This window comes from Pecten maximus, chromosome 12 (genome assembly GCF_902652985.1).
Source record: "Pecten maximus chromosome 12, xPecMax1.1, whole genome shotgun sequence".
Classification (NCBI taxonomy): domain Eukaryota; kingdom Metazoa; phylum Mollusca; class Bivalvia; order Pectinida; family Pectinidae; genus Pecten; species Pecten maximus.
Genome location: NC_047026.1, coordinates 39551037 through 39573322, shown reverse-complemented (window position 1 = coordinate 39573322; position 22286 = coordinate 39551037). Strand labels below are relative to the sequence as shown.

The 22286-nt window shown below is 36.2% G+C and overlaps 1 protein-coding gene across 4 annotated transcripts in view; it reads left to right on the top strand.

Annotated features, from left to right (window-relative positions):
• LOC117339930 (serine/threonine-protein kinase 10-like) overlaps positions 1-22286 on the top strand; it is a 103938-nt gene that overhangs the window by 68191 nt on the left and 13461 nt on the right. For all 4 annotated transcript variants that reach the window (XM_033901643.1, XM_033901645.1, XM_033901647.1 and 1 more), the window contains 3 exons: positions 20754-20877; positions 21444-21572; positions 22065-22208. In XM_033901643.1, coding sequence (XP_033757534.1) covers positions 20754-20877; positions 21444-21572; positions 22065-22208 — 397 coding nt within the window. The remainder of the gene's footprint in view (positions 1-20753; positions 20878-21443; positions 21573-22064; positions 22209-22286) is intronic.

Below are 22286 nucleotides of genomic sequence, written 5' to 3'. Positions count from 1 at the left end.
ACAAAAAAGGCAAATTTTGAAGGTATTTTGGATTCATTGAACCTTCCATTTGATAACTTTAAAGCTTACAGAACTAACAAACAGAGGTTGTGATAGTATTGACCTACAAGCTGACATAATCTTCTTTACAGCAGATACTCTGTCTGCTTCAGATGCTGACTGGCAAGATCTGAGCAAATATTAGGGCAACCTTAGTCCCTTCTCCCAACCTCTCACCTTCACAATACATTTGGGTGTGTGTATAGTTTGGAAATAATTATGTATGGAATGCTATTGAGTAATAGTTTGTATGAGTATCCTGCTGGAATACCATTAATGATGATACTGCTGGGTGTTCATATACACTGCTGGTATCCATAGCAGTTTGGCATCAAATGAATATATATAGTTATATAATTATGTTTTCTGAATTTTAGAAACATTGGAACACTAATAAATCCTTCCATTTCAATCAAAAGAGGCAAACATCTAATTTATCATAACATTTGAGTTTTAAATATTAAGTTGAACTTCTTGCCAAAAATGATCAATAAAAAAACAAAAAAAACTTTCATAAAGATTAATTCATGATCAATAGACTCCAGAGAAAAAGAAATGGGAGACTGTTTTTGTAGATACAGAATATAAAACTAAATATAAGTATTGACCTTTTAATTCTATAGTCCTTCTAAGCTGGGCTGATATAATCGCATTTCAGAATATCATGTGAGCTTCGATCAGCTTATATAATTAACTGTAAAATGCTATTTTTTTCAAACATATTTCACACCATGTTAGTGTTGGTTTTTTTTTTTCAATTAAATGAAATGATTCACGGGTAACAAAAATAAAGATGAAATTTTAAAATTCATCTTAGTTTGTGATTTTTTCAGTTTTTTGCTTTTGGTCTGGAAATATTGAATACACACGGATGTAGGAGACATTGATTAGTGATTTGAGCTCAGTGACGGAATCAGAAGCAATGCGGCTAGCTAATTAGGGACCCTGGAACATTAAAGAACTTTATGTGCAAGATCTTGTTATTTGTCTGTTAATGAAGTCCAACATATCACCCCTCAACATTACTGGCTGGTATTGTCAGGAAATCAGAATCCCTTGTCTTAGTAAACAAATTGTGGAGTTTTGTAAAGTAGATCAGATCACATTCTGAAATTTCATTGAACTAGAAAAAGTACAATTACGTATGCTAGGTGACAGGTGTCAGTGTCCAGAATGGTCTCTCTGGTAATTAATTAAGGTTATCAATATCTGATGTTTATTAGTCCCCTACCAGTGAAACCTGGAGAACTATAGGTTTCCTATTATCTGTCTATCTGTCTGTCTGTCATCTGTCTGTCTGTTTGTCTATCTGTCTGTCTGTCAATTCGTCCACTCAGTTTTCTGCACTTTTTTTAGCCATGCTTCAAGGTGTGTGTTGGTGAAAGTTAGTATTTAACTTTGGTATGAAAGCTACAGATAAAGTTTGAGTTTCAGGGTTTTTGGGTCAAGGACAAGGTCACCTGCTATTTTTAGCGTGGCCGTTAGGGGACATGTATTGCTTTCTTTAGCAATACCCAGAATGCTTGATTAACTTAATTTTCATTAAAATTCATGGCAGCAAATTCTTTTTACAGTACTTATAAGGTAAACAATAAGGAAATTAATGTCAGTGTTTCAGAACTTCTGTGTTAATGTTGTTCTGTTGAGGTCTCCAGGATTTATGTTTAAATTGGGAAAATACAGGACGAACATAGCTGTTTTAATAGAGGAAAATAAATCATTTCCTTGCATTGTTTTCTGACATTTTGGCCAAACGCCTGAGCTGCCTTTATCATTATGGAGTAAGAGACTTCAATTTCTATGGATTTAAAACACCAAATGCATTTAGAACCACATGTCGATCCACAAAATTTTCACCACATTACAAGTTTGTGTGAATTTTTCAACAGACCCCTTTCCTACTGAAGTAATGGCATGGCTTTCATACCAGTAACTCTCCATGATTGCATCAACTTATCCAATTTGTTGGCCTTTTCTTGAGGAAATGGATTTCTCCTGATTTGACGCCCAATGCAGTGAAAACCACTATCGGAATGCAATGGCGCTGAAATGGTGCAGTCTCCTGGTGCATATTGATGGGTAGGCTCCATTGACGAGGAGGGAATGGATTCCATTATAGAATAAGCTTATAATACAAGAGTATCTTAGCACCAATATGACTATACACGGAATGTCAGTATTCCTACTATACACGGAATGTCAATATTCCTACTATACACGGAATGTCAGTATTCCTACTATACACGGAATGTCAATATTCCTACTATACACGGAATGTCAATATTCCTACTATACACGGAATGTCAATATTCCTACTATACACGGAATGTCAATATTCCTACTATACACGGAATGTCAATATTCCTACTATACACGGAATGTCAATATTCCTACTATACACGGAATGCCAATATTCCTACTATACACGGAATGTCAATATTCCTACTATACACGGAATGCCAATATTCCTACTATACACGGAATGTCAATATTCCTACTATACACGGAATGTCAATATTCCTACTATACACGGAATGTCAATATTCCTACTATACACGGAATGTCAATATTCCAACTATACACGGAATGTCAATATTCCTACTATACACGGAATGTCAATATTCCAACTATACACGGAATGTCAATATTCCTACTATACACGGAATGTCAATATTCCTACTATACACGGAATGTCAATATTCCTACTATACACGGAATGTCAATATTCCAACTATACACGGAATGTCAATATTCCTACTATACACGGAATGTCAATATTCCAACTATACACGGAATGCCAATATTCCTACTATACACGGAATGCCAATATTCCTACTATACACGGAATGTCAATATTCCTTTGTCAGATTGCTGTGTCCATGTTTTACTGTATCTGTTATGGGCACGGACAAGTATAGGCTTTTTGTCTGTAGTAGGCAAAATATTATGCTGTTGATAAATACTGATAGTCTATTTGTGTTTAATGTAGTTCAATGTTGTTTTAAGCAGACATCTTTATAAGACTCTGTTCCTGTTAGTTGTATTTCGTTGTTATAATTCCCCTACCAGTGAAACAGCGTGCAGGGCTAGAGATTTCCTCTCCCTTGTACATGTGTACATACCTAATGTCAAATCTTGTCAGCACTAGGGGCATCATTCCTTGAGGGATTTTGATCAAACTTTATACATTAATAAAGAACCATAATATCTTGGACAAGAACCAGTTTCAGGGATTTGGGGTCAAAGTCAAGGTCACTGTTACTATTTTTAGCTGGGGCTGGTAAGGAACATGTATTGCTTTAGTGATACCCAGTATGCTTGTTTTGAGCTTTTATAAGATATTTCCATTTGTTGTATTCAATGTTATTCTGAGTGGGTACGGTTTCTTTCATAAGACATCGACTCTTTGTTATTGGATGAAAATATCTGTGGAGAATTGGAAAGAGGTTATCTCTGTATCTCAGCTAGGCCATGTTTGGCATTTGAATGGTTCTGACTGGTTCTGATGTCTGTGAAATATTATTGCGAATCGATTCATGTCCTTAGCAGATATGATCTTTAAAAATGTAGAGCCTGACAAGAAATATATATTTAGTGCTGGAGAGGAGTAGCTTGACAAGAAATATATATTTAGTGCTGGAGAGGAGGAAAATTGCTATGACATCTGATAAACCATGAAAGACGAGATTTTCCTGCTGGTACACTATATTGATATTTCAGTATGAGCCAAGAAAATAAAAAAAAATATTTCCATTTGAAAGAAACTCGACTCATCCATCAATCATAAAATGGAGCAGTCAGATATTGAATTGGAATCTTTTTACATTTTTCTCTTCAGTCAGATGAAGAAGATCAACTTTTCAGTTTCCAGAGGAACTGATTTATGTTAGAACGTAACTGTTATCAGGAGATAATTCAGAGAAATAAATTATATTGACAGTTTTTGGGTTTCTGGAAGAGAAATGATAAATCGTTATTTAATATTCTCACAACAAACAATTTTCCTGGCTTCAGATCAATTTTCCTGGCTTCAGATCGCTGTTTGAGTATGAGATAGAGTTATTTTGTTTGTGATAGGAGATAATAGTTGTTGATATTGCTGGAATTGGAATGTCTGCTACTGAGGACAATGAACGTTGTGCTAATTGTTGTCGATAATCCATTCCGTGACATTTTATACTGTATGGTTGTGTGATGTGGTGTATGGTTTACTGTACTGGATGGCTTTACCAGGAAAATAGTATCTGCGCTGCATACATGTTGCACCATAGGGTGAAAGTCATCAGGCAAAATGTAGGACAGGAAAACTTTACTTAGCCGTTGGCTTTACTTTTCCTGAATGAAAACACATACACTGTAGTATTTATGTTGAAAGTTGCATCATTAAGTAGTTCCGTGACGGAGTTAACCTCATATCATAAAATTCTATAATAATTCCAGTTTAAATAAATATACTGCTTACGTATATAACCTGGTACTGTTGGGAAGGACCAATATATTATCATATAAAAGTACTTAATTGAAACCAAAGTGGTAAATGTATTTAAACTGAAAAATGATCTTTTGAAAACTATATTTCTCTTTCTCGGTAATGTATAATTTACTGAAAACTAAATTTTATCACTGAAAACTTGGGTGAATGATGATGTGTTTGATTTGCAAAATAATATTTTGAAAACTTTGGGTAAAAATGATTACCATTATGATATATTTACTCCTAAATTAAGAGCCCATATCGTAGTAAAAATCAAATATAAATTTAGAGATTACACAATATTTATGAAAAGCGTACATGTTTCATTAATAAAAAGAAAAACCAGAAAGAAAATTTCCTGAAAACCTGTTATATTGTATGACTTGTAAACGTGATGACCAATGAAATCAATTTGGTGTGTTTACTGAATGGTTGTGACATCACGGACAGGAAAGCCCCCCTCAACACCTCACCATCACTAGAGCTAGCATCATAACAGTGTGTAGGAGACTGGGAAACACAGCACTAGCAGTGGCTGGCAGATACACAGAACTGCCGAGATACACACTCATTGCTTGTTGGCTTTATTCTTACCTACAAAACCACAGATCGGGGAAAAAATCTATACAGTATTTAAGTTGTCGTGGAGGAGGACAGTATTGTTTTACTGAAGCTGGTTGGTTTGTTCCTAAATGGAAGGATAATGATGTGAAATTACAACGATTCATGGAGCTGTTCAGGAACCGGTGTTGTATGAGCAGACGACACCTTTATAGTTTATTCTGATGCTTTCCTTGGTGGGTTTACATTATTGTAGTTTACACTTTCTTCCGGGATGGAATTCTTGGAATTATACCAGAAGAAATATTTGTTTGAAAGTGATGAAAAAAAGGATGAAGAGATTTTCGACTGAAAATTATGTTTTTAGCTAGTAACAAGAAGACATATCAATTAATGATTGATTATTTCACACAGAAAAAAATAATATGATTGGAAAATAATATATAGTATGAAGAGAGAATTTCAGTGATATTTCAATGCATCTGTGATTGGAGTAAAAATGATTATATATTGTTTTAATTTATTTCAAGATTAACAAATCTGTGATATACACTTGGGAAATCTTCAAACTGTCTTTGGTATAACAAATGAGGAAGATGTTTCGTCGAAGTGTATGTAATTCATCACTCTCCCTGATGGAGTTAAATAACCACTATTATCACCACGGTAACCAGTTACAGTTGTACGGCACATGTTTCAGTCGGAATAGACAACCTCACTGGTCAGGTTTTCCAGAAACTTTATATAAAGGATCTGATATTTGTTTGTCAGGACCAAGCTATAATCCACCGTTTACTCCTTCAAGTCTTTCTGCATCCACGTCAGTTGACAGTTTGAACAGTGCAAGTCAGATTTATTTGACCCCAGATCTCAGTTCTTGTAGACAATGTTCACTTTCACTTTCATCAGAATCTGGATTCAGCAGTAATGGATCAGGTTCGGGGTCAAATACGAACCCGAAATCAAAAACGGACAAAAAAATTTACTCACAACCTCCTTTTCACCAAAACCTGGGATTAGATCTATGGAAAGATAACCCAGACCATGACAAATATAACACGTTTTCAGTTTCGGAAACAGAAGTTACACAAGTGATAGAATACCTGGAAAATCGTCTTTCAATTCAAGGGGAGGGAACTCCAAGTAGTCCCGAGATTACTGACAATGTGCGAAACTCTGAACAAGAATTGGGACCTGTTTCTCCCAAAGTTACCTTCGTCTTGGATACGTACTGCAACATTTATATGTTCGGGTGAGCATCGTACATTTGTTTTCTAGAGTTTGGTTATCTCCCCTTTTTCTCTCCCCAGTATTGAACTGTCATGAGATCCATTGGCTATGCCTTCTTTTACGTAAAATTATATATAGTACTTTAAAATATGTTTTTTCTGATGTTCATATGCATTTCAGTAATTTAAAATTTAAAAAAATCACATTTCATTTTAACTTCTGAAAAATATGAATATTAAACAAAAATGATTAACTCCCATAATAAGATTCTTACAATATAAAATGGCTGAAATTCATACATCATAGTAATAATAGTCCTGTTGAAAACAATACTGTAAATTATCAACCCACTATTGCATTCGTAACCTTCTGGAAGAGACCGATTATTGTAACCACTCTGCAGCTATTTGCAAATTGAAATCTGCTTGAAGGTTTAACCTGACAAACAAGATGGCGTCCTTAAAATTAGCATGAACGATGATGTCATAGTATGTACGTTATAGTCTTGTTTGTTTTTGTCGGATATCTTTAATGTCATGCAGACCCTGGGAAGGGAAGCACCACAGAGTCATGGGAATACATATTGACCTGATTATTCTAAAATCTGTTAACCTTAATTCACAGTTTTAAGATGTTCTTGGTACATAAAAAGTTGGTAAGGATGTATAAAGCCCTTTAACAATTACTTGACTCTGTCCATAGAAAATATTGACATGTGTATGAATAGAAGCAGATCAAGCTTGCTATTTCTCTTAATCTTGTTAATGTTTGTAAATTATGGCAATTAGAACTCCAGACATTGATGATGCTTGTTAAAATTATCGTCGGGTATCTAAGGTAGCCATTGAAGGGTGGAGGTTAGCAGTGGCATAACATTTGCAAAGGTCTGTCATTGAGGTATATTAAACTTAAGACATGTTTTATGTGAACAGTTTGATCCCTATGTTAATGCAAATTTTATATACAAGTATTGTTTTTTCATGGCTGATGATGGATTTTTTGTTAAGTTAAAGGTTATATGGTATATCTGCTTTTGTCTGTCTGTTTGTTCATCGGTCACTCCGTCTGTCTCTACCTGCATTCAAGACTACTTCACTAGTTCATTAGGGTCAGATTGGTCAGTCAGTCTGTCCATCCGTCTTTGTCCGTTTTCAATAACAGAAATGCCCTAACATTCAGTTAGTCTAGGAGTGCATTTTATATTGATGTACAAACTTGAAGAATTTATATTGATGTAGTTAAGTTTAGGACATCTCTTACTAAATAACCTACAGTCTGGTTCTGTACTATTCACTCCCATTGTGACAGAAATGGAAAGTTTAATTGATTTGTTTTCTACTGTTATGCACATCAGAGCTGTTCTTCTGTCGCTGTTCTTCTGTCATTTTTGGGGAACGCTTACAATACTGCTATCAACCATGGCTGAATCTCATGATGGCTGTAAAATAGAAAAATGGCACATCATTTGAAAATACAAAGCTTGAAAAATCAATATATCTACCTATAACATTTGACGGTTGCATGCCACATGATCGATTACAAAAGCATCTTTAATTCCATAGACTGTTTCTGACAAATCTGCTGGGATGATCATTGTACCTTTTCAGGTTTTTCTATCAGAAACCTGATACAGGGCTCAATGACTAGTATTGTTGTTGACTGCTTTCGTCCAGTGTGGAAATTAGAAGTTAGTGGTGGGCATAGATTTGGAAAATGTAGATATCAGTATATAAAATCAAATATTTGTGGGAACGGAATTACATTGAATTATAAATAGGTACATTGGGATATTTAGGAAAATGTAGATATCAGTATATAAAATCAAATATTTGTGGGAACAGAATATGGTCAATATCTATCATCATTTAACAAATAAGTAACAGTATGTAAGTTGAGGGCCACGGTGGCAAAGTGGTTAATTATATATAAGGTGTCTTAATACTTTATCACTGGCCCTCCACCTCTAGGTTACAAGTTCGAAACCCACATGGGGCAGTTGCCTGGTACTGACCCTAGGCCGGTGGTTTCTCACCGGGCTTTCCTCCACCTCCAAAACCTGGCACGTCCTTCAATGACCCTGGCTGTTAATAGGACGTTAAACAAAACAAACCAAACAAACCAAGAATGTGAGTTAGTTCAAAACCTGTATTACAGCTTCATATTAAATCTAGTAACTGTACCTGATAGCTCACAAATCTAGCAACAAACAGATTAACAGTAATTCAGAAAACAATTGATTTAACACCTGAACTATTACCAATCCAATGTTAACACTATTTATAGTGAGTAGTTTGTAAGATTATTGTTCTATCTGTGTTTATGTGAACTAGAAACACATTTAACCTGGTAAATATGCATCATGGCTTTGTTGCCAAAATATTTTAAGACTTCCACCATTGGGGATCAATTTGTTCCAATAATGATTCTCGTAAGAAATGTTTGATAACGTGCCAAGTTAACAGAATCAGGATGATTTACTCAAGTAAACCCTCCAGGGATTCAGATTAAATGCAGCATCAAAATTGTTTTCTTCGGAATAAAGAGTAGCATAATACAATAATATAAATTATATAAACATTTAACTAATTATGCTCTAAGCTATCATTTCCAAAGGCGACCATTGAGTCGGAAAATTTATAGAATGCATGTATAAGAGGTATAAGGGTACGTGGGTATATTCTGAACACTACAGATACAAAAACAGATTAAACCTGTGTTGTTAAGCAATTGTTATCTTACTTTGGATATTACTGCATTGTTGTAGAAAAACAAGTTTACTCCGACTGTTTCTATTTGTCAAGTTATTCTAATAATGAGGAGATGAAGTAGTTGGCTTTTCTCAATGAACAACACATGTAGGCTGTGCTTTGAAACCAGCTTGTACATTTTGGAAGTTTTTAAACCTTACTTTCATTATCCAACTTAAAAAGATTTGAAATTTTCAGCATTTAAAAAAATTTTCCTTTGTGCAAATTAGTGTTGTTTCTGAAGGAACCTACTGTGCTACCGTAGGAATATAACAATTTGAACATTTTATATGTGTGTTAAAACAATGAGCCCAACACAGAGATTAATTTAATGGTATGATTTACTAATCGGACCATTAAATGAATCTCTGTGTTGGGCTCACCATTTTTACGCACTCATCACCTGGATATTTGGTAATACCTCCTGTATCCACGACCGATTCCTCTGGATTGCTACAATTCTTTACCTTCCGGGACATTGTGGCTCCGCCACCCATATTAATTTGAACATTAATTTTATGTTGGGTGTAGATAGCTCTATTGAATGATATGTGTCTAGAAAATAGAATTTATGTCAAGAAGAACTTGTCTACCAATCTTTTTAATTTCAATTTATATCTGTGTGAAATTAAACAAAACCTTAACAAGTTATTTAAAGATACCAACATTTTAGACCATTTTTCCAGGGTTCAAACAAAATGTTTTTATGTACAGTTAGCAATTGATTAATACAAGTATATACAGATTGGACCATTATAGACCTTATATTAAATACAATGACATTACACAAGATTTGGGAGGGTTGTAAATAAAAATATACTCTTGGAGACAGTTTTCTTCATACACTCGGAAGTCTGCTTAGCAAACAGTATAAGTCGTGCTGTGAGAAATGATACACTTTTGTTGAAGAAATTGTACACTAACTACTTGAGGTAGCGTGTGTGAGGACAAAATATACACACTTTGCCTGAGAAATTGTTCACTTAAACAAATGATAATTATAGTTTTATAAATACCGAAGGAAGTGATCTGGGTGTATTGTGAGGCTGGCTAAGTGACGGCTGTCTCTGGTCTAGTATACGACCACAGACCGATGGTAGGGTGAGATAGGTACAGTTTACTGACCACGGGGGAGGGTGTATAGTTAGGGGTGAGATAGGTACAGTTTACTGACCACGGGGGAGGGTGTGTAGTTACAGGTGAGATAGGTACAGTTTACTGACCACGGGGGAGGGTGTGTAGTTACAGGTGAGATAGGTACAGTTTACTGACCACGGGGGAGGGTGTATAGTTAGTGGTGAGATAAGTACAGTTTACTGACCACGGGGGAGGGTGTATAGTTACAGGTGAGATAGGTACAGTTTACTGACCACGGGGGAGGGTGTATAGTTAGGGGTGAGATAGGTACAGTTTACTGACCACGGGGGAGGGTGTATAGTTAGGGGTGAGATAGGTACAGTTTACTGACCACGGGGGAGGGTGTATAGTTACAGGTGAGATAGGTACAGTTTACTGACCACGGGGGAGGGTGTATAGTTACAGGTGAGATAGGTAGTTTACTGACCACGGGGAGGGTGTATAGTTAGGGGTGAGATAGGTACAGTTTACTGACCACGGGGGGAGGGTGTATAGTTACAGGTGAGATAGGTACAGTTTACTGACCACGGGGGAGGGTGTATAGTTAGTGGTGAGATAGGTACAGTTTACTGACCACGGGGGGAGGGTGTATAGTTAGTGGTGAGGTAGGTACAGTTTACTGACCACGGGGGAGGGTGTATAGTTAGGGGTGTGATAGGTACAGTTTACTGACCACGGGGGAGGGTGTATAGTTACAGGTGAGATAGGTACAGTTTACTGACCACGGGGGAGGGTGTATAGTTAGGGGTGAGGTAGGTACAGTTTACTGACCACGGGGGAGGGTGTATAGTTACAGGTGAGATAGGTACAGTTTACTGACCAAAGGGAATATCAATGTTATGTTTTCCTTGAAAATGTAATCTAGCAATACTAGAGAAGTTGTGTTTGATTCTGATGGTATGATGTGAACTTGGTATGAACTCGTCAGCTGCCACAATACTATTTTGAGAACTGCAACAGGTTAAATAAGATAAAATAATTTCTGGAACTAGCATTGAAGCATTTAACAATAGGTTTTGTAAGGTCAGACAAGTATCCAATTGAATACTTGATGATATTGCACAGAAAAAACCTACGGAGTTGTGAATTAACCGATGATGATACTGAACCACGAAAACACTGATTATGGTCTGTAGTTTTGATGCTGAAGATCTGAAATATTGACTACAATATATCTAAGTTAACAAGAAACTTGTGATGTGTTGTCGGTATCTGAGGCTGGAGACACCAATCTTCCACACAGTAGCTATAGGGAACAGTGAGGTCAGAGTTGAAGGTGATGTGTTGTCGTATCTGAGGCTGGAGACACCAATCTTCCACACAGTAGCTATAGGGAACAGTCAGGTCAGAGGTGAAGGGTTAAAGGTGATGTGTTGTCCGTATCTGAGGCTGGAGACACCAATCTTCCACAAAGTAGCTAGGGAGCAGGAGGTGAAGTGGGAGTTTCCTGTACTGATACCAATAAACCCATTATTCCTCAGAACATTTGTTTGTGTTTACCAAGCTCCAACAAGTCTGTATACTCTTACATTGATACTCACATGTAATTTGTAGAGTGCCCTGGTCAGAAGCTCTGATCATGTCCAGATCTTGACCATTATGACTGATACTGGCCAGACACTTGTGTTACATGTATGTTGTGGTAACTGTAGGAAGATGGACAGGAGCCTTACATAATTCAGCATTGCTCCAGTAGGTTGGAGGAATGTAGAGGGGGTAGTAGGTCGCTAGGAGTTTCTAGACTGGGGTCAAGTCTGGCCAAATGGTTAATCAGGTACATACTGGCATTCTGTTCTAATGGTTATTATGTGATTCAGAGGTATTCAGCATGTCCTGGAGTATGGTGGGTGTAGTATCAGTATCTAGACTGGGTTCAGGCCTTACGTGTCCGATCTAGACTGATTGGGTACACATTCTTCTTTTATTCATTATACGATGCTTAATTTAAAAGTGCCTTGACACACCTTGGTATACTTACTGAACTTCCCTATTCGGGAAATAGACTCCCGATTTTGTATCTTATTTTTTTCAGAATGTTTTTTAATGTTCCCGATGTATATATCTATATCTTAGTCCCCTCATATCTATATCTTAGTCCCCTCATATCTATATCTTAGTCCCCTCATATCTATATCTTAGTCCCCTCATATCTATATCTTAGTCCCCTCATATCTATATCTTAGTCCCCTCATATCTATATCTTAGTCCCCTCATATCTATATCTTAGTCCCCTCATATCTATATCTTAGTTCCCTCATATCTATATCTTAGTCCCCTCATATCTATATCTTAGTCCCCTCATATCTATATCTTAGTCCCCTCATATCTATATCTTAGTCCCCTCACGTCTATATCTTAGTCCCCTCACATCTATATCTTAGTCCCCTCACATCTATATCTTAGTCCCCTCAGATCTATATCTTAGTCCCCTCATATCTATATCTTAGTCCCCTCATGTCTATATCTTAGTCCCCTTACATCTATATCTTAGTCCCCTCATATCTATATCTTAGTCCCCTCATTTCTATATCTTAGTCCCCTCATGTCTATATCTTAGTCCCCTCACATCTATATCTTAGTCCCCTCATATCTGTATCTTAGTTCCCTCATATCTATATCATAGTCCCCTCACATCTATATCTTAGTCCCCTTACATCTATATCTTAGTCCCCTCATGTCTATATCTTAGTCCCCTCATATCTATATCTTAGTTCCCTCATATCTGTATCTTAGTTCCCTCATATCTATATCTTAGTCCCCTCATATCTATATCTTAGTCCCCTCACATCTATATCTTAGTCCCCTCATATCTATATCTTAGTCCCCTCATATCTATATCTTAGTCCCCTCACGTCTATATCTTAGTCCCCTCACATCTATATCTTAGTCCCCTCATATCTATATCTTAGTCCCCTCACATCTATATCTTAGTCCCCTCATATCTATATCTTAGTCCCCTCATATCTATATCTTAGTCCCCCTCACATCTATATCTTAGTCCCCTCATGTCTATATCTTAGTCCCCTCATGTCTATATCTTAGTCCCCTCATGTCTATATCTTAGTCCCCTCACATCTATATCTTAGTTCCCTCACATCTATATCTTAGTCCCCTCACATCTATATCTTAGTCCCCTCATATCTATATCTTAGTCCCCTCACATCTATATCTTAGTCCCCTCATGTCTATATCTTAGTCCCCTCATATCTATATCTTAGTCCCCTCATATCTATATCTTAGTCCCCTCACATCTATATCTTAGTCCCCTCATGTCTATATCTTAGTCCCCTTATGTCTATATCTTAGTCCCCTCATGTCTATATCTTAGTCCCCTCACATCTATATCTTAGTCCCCTCATATCTATATCTTAGTCCCCTCATATCTATATCTTATTCCCCTCATATCTAAGGAATGTTAATCCATCAGTTAACAACAATATTGATAACTTGAATGTTTTATATTTCTATAACCCTATACATTACCAAAAACACTTGCCTATAGTTGTGGAGTGCTTTCCATAGATATTGCATGAAGTGGGCAAGTAATGTTCAGGAATTTGGTAGAACAATATAAATATTTCCAGACCGGGGTCAATTCTGGTCCTGATAAGTGGAGTGATATCTACAGGTTTAATTACATAACCAACCTTAACTGATGATATCAGTGCTGATTTAGGGGTCAAGTGTGGTCAAGCCTTGACCAGATGTGGTCCATTAGGTCCTTATCAGATCTACCCATGTCGGAGCTATTCCTCATGTTTACATAGCGGTGGTCAATGACTAGTTGATGATGTTGAATTGTGTGACTGTGGGAGTGTAGAAACTGAGGTCAAACCAGGTCATATCCTGATTGAGTAAATGATCAAACATTTACTGATACTTTGTGTTCTACTTTTATCCATTTTGGTTCCTCATATACAATTATTAGTTATGTTTCTGAAATCTTGTTTTTCAGAAAATCCTAAGATAACCTTCATATATATATTTTTTTATGAAACTAGATCTAGATATTTTCTATTTTTTCTTAAATGGAGAAACACCTCTTTTGGAATCCATCCATTATTCTCAAATCATACAATCAAATTCAATACTCGAAGCAATTCCAAGAAATGTCAAGTAGTGTAGTGATTGGTTGTTATAAGAACACATTGGGAATGTTTCTATGAGTCCTTTTCTTCGATCCCCATTAAGTAACATTATCTTTCCTTAAAACATTTATCTGCAGACAAAAAACTCAAGAAATATTTGCACATTTTGAAATATATATAAAAAAAAAGTGAATTAAATGAACCTTTGATTTAATTCAGCTTTGAAACAACTTGGGCTTGAACCACTTTTGAATATCACAATTTGAACTTTTGTGAAGTAGCTGATTATAGATATATAAATTACATGTGAACACCAGTAAGAATACGCCCTGAGTTTTTGATTAGCATCTTTGTAGTTGGGTGTTTACAATGTGTGTGTGTTTTAGTCTTACAGATTACTGGCTTGGTTGATTGTAAGTTTTTAGTTTTATAACACGCCCCATATTAATTAAATGTGAAATTAGATAAGCGAGCAATATATTAGTTAGATATATATTTAATGACGTGAGAGAAAGCACAGCCCTTCTGTGGAGGAGGTCTGAGGTGTTTGTTTTATTTTATCATTAATTTGTTTTCTGGTTTGAAAATCCTATTACATTATCTGGTATTGTAATTATATCAATATGATTACACTCAAATTTGACATTTTTCTTTGATTTGCTAGTCATCGTGACTTATATATTAAGCAATTGTCTTCTGAGACAAACAGTTATGTCACCATGGTTACCACACCCACATGTGGTTCTCAGACAAACAGTTATGTCACCATGGTTACCACACCCACATGTGGTTCTGCAGACAAACAGTCATGTCACCATTGTTACCACACCCACATGTGGTTCTGCAGACAAACAGTTATGTCACCATGGTTACCACACCCACATGTGGTTCTGCAGACAAACAGTCATGTCACCATGGTTACCACACCCACATGTGGTTCTGCAGACAAACAGTTATGTCACCATGGTTACCACACCCATTTATGATTTTCAGACAAACAGTCATGTCACCATGGTTACCACACCCACATATAAATATATATGGTTCTCAGACAAACAGTTATGTCACCATGGTTACCACACTGTTTATCATATCGATCAGACTGGTAATTCTGGAACATTTGGAAATAGGCTGACTATGTTTTGAGACGTTTTATGACATTTTCGTGTGATGTAGGTTGTAGTTTGGCAGTGTTTGGTATGTAAATACAGCCGAGACATGGAGGCGGTCAGACAATGTATATATTTTATGCCTGATTTGGTTGTCAAATAATCCTGTACATTTGATACACTAAAATGCTATACCAGCAAAACAGGCTTGTCATTTCATGTTTTTAGATTTTATAAAGCTAATGGAGGCTAATTCTATACATAATTTATAAGGAATTTGGTCTAACATTATATACCATAGAAAGGTTATCCACTTAATTTGAATGACAGAAAAAGGAACTGATTACATTTTGAAAACATGCATGGTTATGAAACAAATGATCCCTAGCTGTATGTTACTGTGGAATCCTAGTCCAAGACACAGCTAGAATTTACACAACTCTATCCAAAAAATTCTATTATCTGGGCATCTCACCATGAGATCTTCAATCTGACATCTCTTAAGAACTTAATATATATAGATAGATATTGGTCAATTTTACAACCCTCAGCTATGGTGTTGATTGGTCTCTGTATCCCGCCTCCCATCCAGGAATATTCCTGCTAACCCCCAGCTATGGTGTTGATCTCTGTACTGCTAATCCCCCAGCTATGGTGTTAGTCTCTGTACTGCTAACCCTCAGCTATGGTGTTAGTCTCTGTACTGTTAACCCTCAGCTATGGTGTTAGTCTCTGTACTGTTAACCCTCGGCTATGGTGTTAGTTTCTGTACTACTAACCCTCAGCTATGGTGTTAGTCTCTGTACTGCTAACCCTCAGCTATGGTGTTGATCTCTGTACTGTTAACCCTCGGCTATGGTGTTAGTCTCTGTACTGCTAACCCTCAGCTATGGTGTTAGTCTCTGTACTGTTAACCCTCAGCTATGGTGTTGATCTCTGTACTGTTAACCCTCGGCTATGGTGTTAGTCTCTGTACTGCTAACCCTCAGCTGTGGTGTTAGTCTCTGTACTGTTAACCCTCGGCTATGGTGTTAGTCTCTGTACTGCTAACCCTCAGCTATGGTGTTAGTTTCTGTACTGCTAACCCTCAGCTATGGTGTTAGTCTCTGTACTTCTAACCCTCAGCTGTGGTGTTAGTCTCTGTACTGTTAACCCTCAGCTATGGTGTTAGTCTCTGTACTGCTAACCCTCAGCTATGGTGTTGATCTCTGTAGTACTAACCCTCAGCTATGGTGTTAGTCTCTGTACTGTTAACCCTCAGCTATGGTGTTAGTTTCTGTACTGTTAACCCTCGGCTATGGTGTTGATCTCTGTACTGTTAACCCTCGGCTATGGTGTTAGTTTCTGTACTGCTAACCCTCAGCTATGGTGTTGGTCTCTGTACTGCTAACCCTCAGCTATGGTGTTGGTCTCTGTACTGCTAACCCTCAGCTATGGTGTTAGTCTCTGTACTGTTAACCCTCGGCTATGGTGTTGATCTCTGTACTGTTAACCCTCAGCTATGGTGTTAGTCTCTAGATGTCTGTATCCCCACCTCCCAGCCGGGACTATTACTACTAACCCTCAGCTATGGTGTTAGTCTCTGTACTGCTAACCCTCAGCTATGGTGTTGATCTCAATGGAATGTGTTGTAGTTGGCATGAGATTGAGGATATTTGGCTCCAAAGTGCCCACACATACATCCTAACATCATCTCAGACAATGTCTGTCTATCCCCATCAGTGTAAATTTCTATCCGACAGAAAGCCTGAAGTTCAGGTTGTATTGTATACATTATTTTTGCTACTGTGGAGTTTTCGCTTTGTTTTATTGCTTCATTGTTCTGTGACAATATACTTAAACTGTAAAATCAATACTTTGATTCTTATACACATTACATCTTAAGTAGAACTTGAGCTGGAATTGAAACTTGCTGTGTTTTTCAAAATGTAATTGTGCTTTTAAATGTTTTTTTATAACTGTAATAATTACAGATAAAAAGAAATTACTGTAGAATTGTTGATGATAAATCAACAAGTAGAATTTTTATAGCCGTTGTTTGGATTTCACCATATCCATTATAATATTATTATATAAAGTCAGTATCTTTATGGAGAGTTCAAATTATTTTGGACATATTATAAAAATTTTATTTTCTAACCAGTCTACACATTTTCTTCTCCTTTATATATTTTGTGATACAACGCAAATGGACACACTCAGTGATGAAGTATACAGAATTATCAAATGGACACACTCAGTGATGAAGTATACAGAATTATCAAATGGACACACTCAGTGATGAAGTATACAGAATTATCAAATGGACACACTCAGTGATGAAGTATACAGAATTATCAAATGGACACACTCAGTGATGAAGTATACAGAATTATCAAATGGACACACTCAGTGATGAAGTATACAGAATTATCAAATGGACACACTCAGTGATGAAGTATACAGAATTATCAAATGGACACACTCAGTGATGAAGTATACAGAATTATCAAATGGACACACTCAGTGATGAAGTATACAGAATTATCAAATGGACACACTCAGTGATGAAGTATACAGAATTATCAAATGGACACACTCAGTGATGAAGTATACAGAATTATCAAATGGACACACTCAGTGATGAAGTATACAGAATTATCAAATGGACACACTCAGTGATGAAGTATACAGAATTATCAAATGGACACACTCAGTGATGAAGTATACAGAATTATCAAATGGACACACTCAGTGATGAAGTATACAGAATTATCAAATGGACACACTCAGTGATGAAGTATACAGAATTATCAAATGGACACACTCAGTGATGAAGTATACAGAATTATCAAATGGACACACTCAGTGATGAAGTATACAGAATTATCAAATGGACACACTCAGTGATGAAGTATACAGAATTATCAAATGGACACACTCAGTGATGAAGTATACAGAATTATCAAATGGACACACTCAGTGATGAAGTATACAGAATTATCAAATGGACACATTCAGTGATGAAGTATACAGAATTATCAAATTGTCGTAGTGTTCAAAGCATTAAATCCACAATACCTCCGAGAACTGTCAGACTACAATTACCATTTGAATTTGTATTTTTGTTACAAAATTACGCCGCTGGAAGGTTTCTGTAGTGGCTGCCATAGCTACAGAAGAGCTATGTGGATTAGTTATGTTACATCATTTCTGTGTAACTTGTAAATAGATCGATATAAAATGGACACCAGCATTTCACATTGATACAGATGTATCCAGGAAAGCTTTTAAATGATAACTTGTAAAGTACAAGTTGAAGATTAGCTCACGGTCTCTTGAGACACTCTTATCTATCTGAAAATAAAACCATGTCTGGTAATAAGCCAACCCATGTTTATTGTAGTCCAGTAAAATCTATCTGAGAATAAAACCATGTCTGGTAATAAGCCAACCCATGTTTATTGCAGTCCAGTAAAATATCTTAAAAATGCTTTGTAAGCCTACACTTTACATTGAATAAAACTACAGGTGCTGGGTCCCAGGGCTTGCTTATCCAGCAGTCTACCCAGGGAATATCTTAGGGGTTAAACCCCTTGTCCAGCAGTCTACCCAGGGAATATCTTAGGGGTTAAACCCCTTGTCCAGCAGTCTACCCAGGGAATATCTTAAGGGGTTAAACCCCTTGTCCAGCAGTATACCCAGGGAATATCTTAGGGGTTGAACCCCCTGTCCAGCAGTATACCCAGGGAATATCTTAGGGGGTTAAACCCCTTGTCCAGCAGTCTACCCAGGGAATATCTTAGGGGTTAAACCCCTTGTCCAGCAGTATACCCAGAGAATGTCCTAGGGGTTAAACCCCTTGTCCAGCAGTCTACCCAGGGAATGTCTTAGGGGGTTAAACCCCTTGTCCAGCAGTATACCCAGGGAATGTCTTAGGGGCTCAAACCCCTTGTCCAGCAGTATACCCAGGGAATGTCCTAGGGGTTAAACCCCTTGTCCAGCAGTATACCCAGGGAATGTCTTAGGGGTTAAACCCCTTGTCCAGCAGAATACCCAGGGAATATCTTAGGGGGTTAAACCCCTTATCCAGCAGTCTACCCAGGGAATGTCTAGGGGGTTAAACCCCTTGTCCAGCAGCATACCTTTGCATTGTGGGCAAATTGTGTACACAAAATTATGTGACATGGTAATATAGACCTGTACCAAACGATATAATTATATCCAATTTGCATATTGATGGAAGGTGTTACATAACAATTGATATGTTATAGTAAAGCTCCTGCGTCACCTCTACACAATGGTGTGTAATTGGTGTATTGTCTGGGAGATAAAACACCTCCATATCTCTCGCTAAACGATTATTTATTGTGCTGCATAATTACTGCGATTCCGATCTTGCATTATCTTATCAGGTCCTGTAATGTTTGATCAATATTAAGGATGTTGATTTGTGTACACGTATGGAATGGTGTGTAAACACATATTTATGATAGAACAAATACCTCTTCATTGTTGTCTCGGTAACTATGTTAATTAAAATCTTTTCTTTTTTCTCATCTTCATTATTTAAAACCAACACTTCATTAATTATTTATTCTTTGTAATGTACATGTTAGATTTGGTGTTACTGGCTTTTCTAAACTGTTTTTATCCATTTAAAATCAAAAGTTAAAAATAAATAAATTCTGTATAACCGACCATACAGTCTTTTTAGACCTAATTGTTGATCTCAGCTTTTATGGAGTTACCTCCCCTTTATACAGTTATACACATGAAGGGCTGGAATTATTCTTCAGGTTCTAGTAGTGGGAATTATTGGATTAATTCTCACTGGATGAAAAAAAAAATTATTGAAATTAAAATTCAGGTTTTAAGTTGTGTGAATTATGGATTCTCAATTGAGAAAAAGAAAAATTCAAATAAAAAACAAAAAATAAACAACACTCATTTGGATCGATACACATTCAAAATGCATTAGTCTAAAAAGAATAACTGAACCAGTTATTGTGAATAGTTTTGTACTTAGTTAAAATTTGGAAATGTGATCAGTTTGTTTGTCAATTTGATGCAGGTTTTGCTTATGGCGTACTTGTTTGATTTAAACATATTTTATTTGCAAATGTACAAAAGATATCAGACACAAGTTTAAAAGTTTAAGATTCGTCTTCTCTTTTAAAACAATAATGAAATATACACATGACTACAAATTATTAAGAAAAGACAATGATGATAAAAAATGTCAAAATTTACCTTTTAGGTAAAATCTACAGTTTATTTATCATATTCACATTTTCTGTATAAAATGTATGTCCATATGCGATAGAGTGTTATAATTACATTGTATTACCGTATATCTAAATCCATACTGATGCGTTGTGTTTTACAGGAAACAGGACCTGCGGGAGCTGAAGATGCTCCAGAAGCAGGAGAACAAACAGTATCAAGATTTGATATACAAGGCACAATTAGCTCGAGAGAGTCAGGAGCGTCGCTTCGATACAGATATGCAGGTCGGTGTCAATAGATTGTATTCACCTTAAATAGCTGGTATCAGGATCACCTTTTTGACATCATGTGTACATGTAGCCCTCTATATTGCCAAACCCTTTGTACTGACAAAATTTCATTTTAAAAACAGTGGCAGTGTAACATTTAAATCAATGTTATGTCAGAGTTCACAAATATATATTGAAGAATTCAGTTTTTTCAAAAAACAGAAACATTTTGTATGTATATTTTATAGATAAGGTGAAAAATGAAAATTTTAGATCAATATTTGATAAGTAAAAAATATGAAAGCAAGCAATACTGCAGATATGATCAGGCCACAAGAATGTGGGTATAGATCTATATTATTCTATAGCAAAAATGTAATGGATATTAAAAAATTATAAGCTGTTTGATGGAACATTTGTGAATGACAATTAGAAATTTAATAGCCGTTTATTGGATTCTGCAATAATGTGTTGGTATGTAATTTAATATCTTAAGGAATGTTTGAAAATGCACGGTCAGCTCTGTATTTTATGTCACTTTGAATCTTTCATAATAATTGAATTGTTCCACTTTTCTCCAGAAATTGGTCCAGAACTACGACCAGGATATGGAAACTTTGACAAAACAACAGAAACAGCAGGTGGAGAGGGCCGAAACCACACAACAAATGGATATGAAGTCTGCTGGCAAGCGTATCAAAATTGAACAGGTAAGTTAATTTTAAGAATTTTTTTTTCTATTGAGAAAACAGGCACTTGAAAGACCCAAAAAACATAGTAATAATTAATATTAATTTTCTAAATGAAATATAGATTTTAAAGACATAAACAATTAGGAAAACAATTCAAAAAAAGACAATATGCCTCTCTAAAACACATCTAGTATATAATTAATGTAGATATTGTTGGATTGCCTACCAAAGAGATATTTTATCATACTTTTTGGCTCAAAGGGAAAAGAAATCTGATCAGAATACGACCCAATGGGAAGGCTATACATAATGATGTAACAGGTTGGAAGTTCAGTCTAATGATGACTACAAAATTTTGAAATTGGTTCGATACATTTTGTAATTTCTCTCTAAATTACTGGTAGGTATCAGGACTCTTAGCATTTTGATATTTAATGCATTTCTTCGTAGTACTCTTTGAATTATAACAATTATGTGTGACATTTGATAAAAGTTTCCTCTTTATAACAGGAAAAGGAATATAAAACTTTTAAGGAGCAACAGAAACAGGAGATGAAGTTGTTGAAACAGGAACTAGACCTGATGCCCAAGGACAATAAGAAGGAGAGTGTGAGGAAAAGAAAGGACCAGAAGGAGATTGAGCTCGCAGAAAAGGTAGGTCAAGGTCAAACAAAAAGGTAGGTCAAGGTCAAACAAAATAGTAGGTCAAAATCAAACAAAAATGTCTGACAA